Raw genomic sequence first — 6,361 nt, 5'->3', positions numbered from 1 at the left:
TTTTGAGTTTAAATGAAAAAGTGTTATCAGAAAAACTACATCAGAAGATTTATAAGGAGTATGTATAGTACTTTGAAATTATTTTTCAGTGTGTACAACATGTTATGCTTTAATAAAAATTAACTGGAAAATTAATTAGAAAAAAAATATATGGGTAAAAAATATATTTTGTTCATAGACTGGGGTAAGAAATACCGTACACACCGGAATACAAACTTAGTGTAACATAAAATACTATAGTAACAATGTAGCAAATAATAGTTTTCATCGAGTAACCAGAATGAACCAGCTTCTACCTTTTACTGAAATTGTTATGTAACAATGCTTTCCATTGGCCCGCTTTAAAATTCCAAATTTAAACTGATCACCTGATTGGGTTTCCACCAGCGGGAAGGCAAGGCCGAGGGGCGGAGCTTTGTGCTGGTCCGGAGATTCGTCAATCTATGTACAGATTGTCGCGCCGCCAACCGGGACCACATAGGAGTACACGTTACTTTTTTGTCTCTATTTGGAGAAATTTAACATCGAAGTGAAACACGCAAATGAGTGGAAATGAATGAGGTTTAATTTTCGTCGGGTCTCCCTGACGGAGAAATGTACACTGAAGGGCGTTTTCCGTATTTTTTCCAGTGTGTTTTTCCTAACAGGTAGTGAGCCTGAGCGCTCAGTCAGTGCAGCTCTGTAAGGAGACTGAATATCCCGCTTTGTAATCTCTTGACAGCCTTTTTAACCCATCTTTGGCTCGACGGAGGCTTGTCTACTCTCAACAGAAATATGGACTGTGTGTTTTTTTTGGATATTTTTGGGCGTTATTTTCTGAATTTGTAATAGGTATGGGTTTCTTCTTTTTCTCTTTTTTTCAATGTTCGCATTTATGGCAACAACCTGTCGTCCGCCTGGTTAGTATTTGGCAACAGGGAACCGTATTCATAGCCACAGGGGACGATTTTGTTGTTTAAAGTAGCCGAAAAATAACAAAAATGTTGCTTTTTCTGCAGCCTTTGTGTCATGTGTGAGAGAGAGTGAGCAGCGTATAGTATTATACACGGTGGCTGATGTATTGCCTTTACACCGCAGTGGCATACGTGGGGCTTGATGTGCACTTTCCTCCCCATGGAGTCACGAATAACGCTTTCATTTAACGCGCATATATTTGTGCAGATTATTATTTCAGGTGTGTCTTTAATTAAAAGCATTCGTTTAAAGAAAACAAACCCACTCCCCCTATGCACCTGCCACCGCTCACTTTTAGCTCTCCCTCAATTGAACTAGAGCTAGATTTTAGACAGGTGCTGACTGATTTCCCACTTTGGTATCTGTGTGCTATGATATCACTGTCATATTTCTAATTCTGTAAGAATTTAAGGCGGTATAAAGTCTATTAGAGACGTGTTGTTTTCTATCAATAATGATGCAAGGATGTGGCGTTCAGTGGCTGTAGTAATTTTCTAAAGGCTTGCAAAAGTCTGCAAAAGCTTGACTTAGTTTAACTTTTTTTTTTTTTTAATTATTTGTGCGTAGGTTTGAGCCATTGATGGACATGAAGAAGGAAGACGGTGTGGATTAGGATCTTCCCCTACCCATTTTTTCTTTTCTTTTTTCTTTCTTTCTATCTTTCTTTCTTTGGTTTAATCCCCCCTCCTCTCGTCCTAAATGTGGGCTCTAAAGGACTTCTTCCCCCTCTGCGGCTTGGAATGAAATGATGGCAGCACGTTGGAGTGATTCACCCCAGGACAATGAGGAGCGTAAACACAGAGCCATAACTCCATGTGGCAAGGTAGGACTAGCTGCAGGATGGTGGCAGTTGATCATATAACTGTTTATTGAGTGCATCAAAGTTCATTAAGGGCATTTTTTTTCCCCTTCCATATGGACCATCTGTTTTTGACACAATGTGAGTTCTGTGCTGTTGTGCAAGGTGCTTGCATGTGGACTCACTTGTCAGAACTCATCACCTAAAACCTCCAAAGTACCTAACATCATCAGCGCTGTCATATAGAGGTATCATCACTTGCACAAAACCTGGGGCAAAATTTCAGAAGAGGGCAAACAAGGGAGTGTGAGCGTAGCGCACAGCACATCTTTCAGTGTTCGGGTTGACAGGGTTCATCTTTTTTTCTTCACTCTTGCAACTGTTTAAGTGCACAAAGAGAGTTTTATACTTGCGGCACTAATCTTACTGGGTCCTTTGTGTGTCTGCATGCCAAACTCTGATAAATGGCACATTGTGGAGCTCATCCTTTTTCTCTTGTGCGCCAGAGCTTCAGCGGTTACATCATCATAATCATCATCTCGGACCAGCTAGGCTTGAAGCATGTCATAACAGCATTGGACTGGTGGCATGTTTTGGATTAATCATCAGAAAATGGCAACAGTGCTCTCTCTCTCTCTCTGTTTGTGTGTGTGTGTGACTCTAATCCTCTTACTGTGTCAGTACTAGCTGTGGATGGAGGACATACATTTTTGGGAATGGAGTAACTCAGCATCCTAGCAGAGCTGGACTGTTTTTGCAGTGGTTGATGGGGTTAAAAAGGAGGTGCCTGCTAATGCTTTTGGTTTAAAGTGAATCTTAATGAGGCCATCAGGCTGGATTGTCAGCAAACATAGTTTATATGTTGTCTGTAAAAACAAACTGCCATGAGGCAAAACCTTTTCCTTGTGTCTCAGCGGTGAAGTTTTCCACTTGCCTGTTTCTGCAATCTAATAAATGCTTGCCACAACATCACTTAACTCTCCCACACTGCGGAAAACTCCAATCACCATATCCCAGCAAGCTCCCAGCTTCCTTTTTCACTGGAAGTCCGATACTTAGAGCTTTTAATCAGCTGAGAACCACAGCTGATACTCGTAACATGCTCAGGGACAGCCCACTGAATCTGCAGGTTGATACAATTGAAATCTGACTCTCCATCACACCTCTGCTTCGCTGCTGAAGCCGTGACTCACCCATGACTCACCCATGAGTCAGTGCCTGTGTTTAACCTGAATATTTGCAGCCCGGGGCCTGACATATGAGCGAGGCAGGTGTTTTTATCCACCTGATGCCTGCCGCAGACAAACGCCCAATTTTAAAGCTTGGCTGCTTATGAACTGCTGTCTCCTCCCAGGGGTCTAGTGAGAGTGCTCCCGCTCTTCCTTCTCCAGCTTCCCACCCCCACCTCCATCATCTTGGCTTGTTAATGAGGGAGAATTCAGGGGGTGGCTTCTCTAAACCTGCCCCCACCAAACCCCATCCTGCTACTGCCAAAGCAATGGCAGCAACTCTGTGATAATTTAGACACAGCTGCCCGGGTCATTAGGAGAAAAACACCCCACACTGTCTATCCGTCTTATTTGTGTTCTTTTCTTTAGTCGACCTACTGTCACGTTCAGGCTAGCAGGGCAGCTATAAGGCAGCTGAGGCCCTGAGTTGTTTACATCTCAAAGTTCCAGTAAAAATATATTGAAAAGCAAAAGACTACACTATCTGTGAATGTTGTTTTTTTTTTACTATGGAGTCAGAGTGTGTGTCCTAAATAACCTTTTGTTTCAAGAACAAAACACATCAAACCAAAAAGAATATAAGCAGGTTAGCTCTTGGTTGCAGCTCATGTGTGCATGCATTATTAAATAATACCATATTAGGTGCTTCTGTTATAATAATAATAATAATAATAATAATAATAATGGATTGGATTTATATTGCACTTTTCAAGGCACCCAAAGCGCTTTACAATGCCACTATGTCCTGTGGACAGACAAATGAAGCAGTTCTCCACCTGCTGTGGGTTCTGGTTAGACCCTCCAGTTTGTGGTGGATCTCTAGAGCAGAACAGGGACTACTGTTCAAAGACCATCTGTATCCATCTGTAGAGGGTGAGCCTCACAGTCAGCACATGAGCGTCTCTGGGCATTGACTTACTTTTGCTCCCAACCTCAATCGTCCACCATAACAAGTTTTTGGCACTACTGTGCTGACTTTTATTCGGACTCAGAGGTTGCTGTCTGGTTATCAACAACCGAACTTTCAAACTAAGAACGAAGGGGTTGTGCTCTAGACGATTAGTCATGGATGGCCTTGGTTTTCTGGGACACATGAGGCAAAAACGGGAAGAAAGGCTAAAATGGCTTTTTTTGGTCCACACGATGACTACTACTGGGAAAAACCTTTCTCTCTCCAAAGCCCTTAAATTTCAGTTTCATTGTTACTTTCGGTGAAGAAAGAATTTGGGTTTCCAAACTAAAGGAGAATGAGAAATTGTTTGTAAAGGATTGGAAACATGTATGAAACTCTCCAGCTCTCCATTGATTGCATCCCTTGTTGAGGAGGAGGAGACCAGTGATGGTGCTCTAAGCAGCGGTGATGCTCTCTTTCTTGGACTAAATATAGCCCTTACTAATTCTGTAAACCCCTGCGCTTTTTTTCTTCTTCCTCACCCGTCCACATGCTTGTCTTTCACCCGTCCTCTATTCCCGCGTGTTTTCTACGATGCTATATTTAACCCGTGGAAAGACGAATGCTGAGAGGGGAAAAATGGAGTCACTGTACTGGAATCGCTGCCTTTTTTCTCCCGAATGCAGTTAAAAGCAGCAAACACGTGAATGTTGGTCAGCACAAGTATCATTTTAGGGTTCAGGGAATGCGACACTGGTCAGTTTCTGTGGAAATTACAGAAAGAGTCAGGTTTTTTTTTTTCCAAACAGATACCCAGCTGGACACGTCTTCAGTGTCACCTCCCAACCCTAATATGATTTCATGAAAATGAAATATCTAGCTATGGAGTGCAAAGTCTCCAAAGGATCTAACCGTGTTTGGGCCATGATGTTTTATCAGTCAAAGCAGTGACAAAGGGATGTCGATTTGCATACATCTGAAAAACAAATGTGTCTCGTTGCAGTAGATCAGGCCACTTTTATGTTCTGCAAACAAGGCATTGACTTGGACATGACCTGGCTTCTGATTTAGCACACACGCACGCGCGCGCACACACACACACACACACACAAGGTGTAATGGGAATAACCAGGAGCACGGTCTTTGAAGGGTTTTCCCATTTGAGAACGCCACTTCTCCCTCGCTCTGGTGATCAAACTGAAAGTGGAGTGCATGTGTGTATATTTTGGCATCTCTTATCGGAATCAAGCTTCCCAGCTATTTTTTTTTTCCTGGAAAAGACAAAAAAGGAAATCTGCATGCATGCTGCACTCAAATCAAGGTCACCCGGGATATGTGTGCATATGTGTGTTGGACCGCACCCGTATCTTTTCCTCTTGTGGAGGGGGTGACATTAACGCTCGGTAAGGCTTCTCCGCTCGGCCACACAGGCCGCAGTCACGCTGGACGCTATTTTTCCATTAGTTAGAAGCACAGACAGATGATTGATGGATGTGTAGGGGGGAAACAAATGGGTGGGAGCAGGAAGCGGGAAGATGAGAGTTTATCCAGTGGAAAAAAAAATACCCCCCTTTCCTCATCTTTTGTTTATTTATTTATTTATTTTTTTGTTGTTGTTGCCAATTGGCTCAGTGTCGCAGCCTCTTCTGCCTGGATGCCCCCGCCCCTACGTAAGATTAAGGGAGGGCAGGGGGGTGGTAGGAGTTTGGGTGGTGGTGGTAGTGGGGGGGTTGCACATGTAGGCAGACAGGCAGAACAGAACCAGTCTAATGCTCAGTGAGCATGATACACTATCCATTACACATGCCCAAGGCACCTCCATCAACACTTGCCCCCTATCTGGCTCTCTTTGGCTCCGAGGCATGACATACACTGCTCAGATGTGTGCTCAGTTGATCTGCATAGCACATTTCTTAAGGCGGTATTCACACTCCTCCTCCTTCATCCTGTCATATTCTACACCCTGCACGCTTCATGAACCACAGATTATGTAATGCACTGCACTGTGGCTGCTGGTAGATAATGAATATGTGGAACACATACATCGAAAAAGAGCAAACATTTCATATGACCTTTTCTTACATTTATTATTTATTTTGGAAGTGAAGCATATACTGTATAGCTGTTATTCATTAGCAGTGTCTGCGTAGGTTCTCAGTCATCCAGGTCATGGTAATCTAATGAGCTTAAAGTTTCTTGAAGATGTTTCACCTCTCATCTGAGAAACTTCTTCAGTTCAGCGCATTAGCAGTGTTTGTTTTTGAAAGGACCTTATGTAACAGGCTGTTATCAGAATACATATCGTAACCTGTGGTGTTAGTCTGGGTTCTGAGGTCTTGGCAGGAAACCACATTATTTCCTGTTAGCATCAGCAGTGGAAGTGAACAAGGGCACTCTGATGAAGGAATGATTTCATGAATGGATGGCAGCAAAGCCACTGGAAGCTGTTGGAGGTTTATTTAATATGGCCTTTAAAGTGTACAACAC

The 6,361-nt window shown here is 43.0% G+C and overlaps 1 protein-coding gene across 1 annotated transcript in view; it reads left to right on the top strand.

Annotated features, from left to right (window-relative positions):
- Positions 1-436: 436 nt before the first annotated feature.
- Positions 437-6,361, top strand: part of arhgap21a (Rho GTPase activating protein 21a) — a 104,769-nt gene continuing 98,844 nt past the window's right edge. Inside the window, exons 1-2 of the mRNA XM_085468021.1 lie at positions 437-831; positions 1,522-1,777. Of these exons, the coding sequence (XP_085324147.1) occupies positions 1,700-1,777 (78 nt within the window). The 5' untranslated portion in view covers positions 437-831; positions 1,522-1,699. The remainder of the gene's footprint in view (positions 832-1,521; positions 1,778-6,361) is intronic.

Source organism: Copadichromis virginalis, linkage group LG9 (genome assembly GCF_057382275.1).
Source record: "Copadichromis virginalis isolate Kocher_CV1m ecotype Utaka linkage group LG9, C_Virginalis_male_GT1.1, whole genome shotgun sequence".
NCBI classification, from domain to species: domain Eukaryota; kingdom Metazoa; phylum Chordata; class Actinopteri; order Cichliformes; family Cichlidae; genus Copadichromis; species Copadichromis virginalis.
Note: the sequence above shows the minus strand (reverse complement) of the source record. Positions and strands in the feature narration are given on the sequence as shown.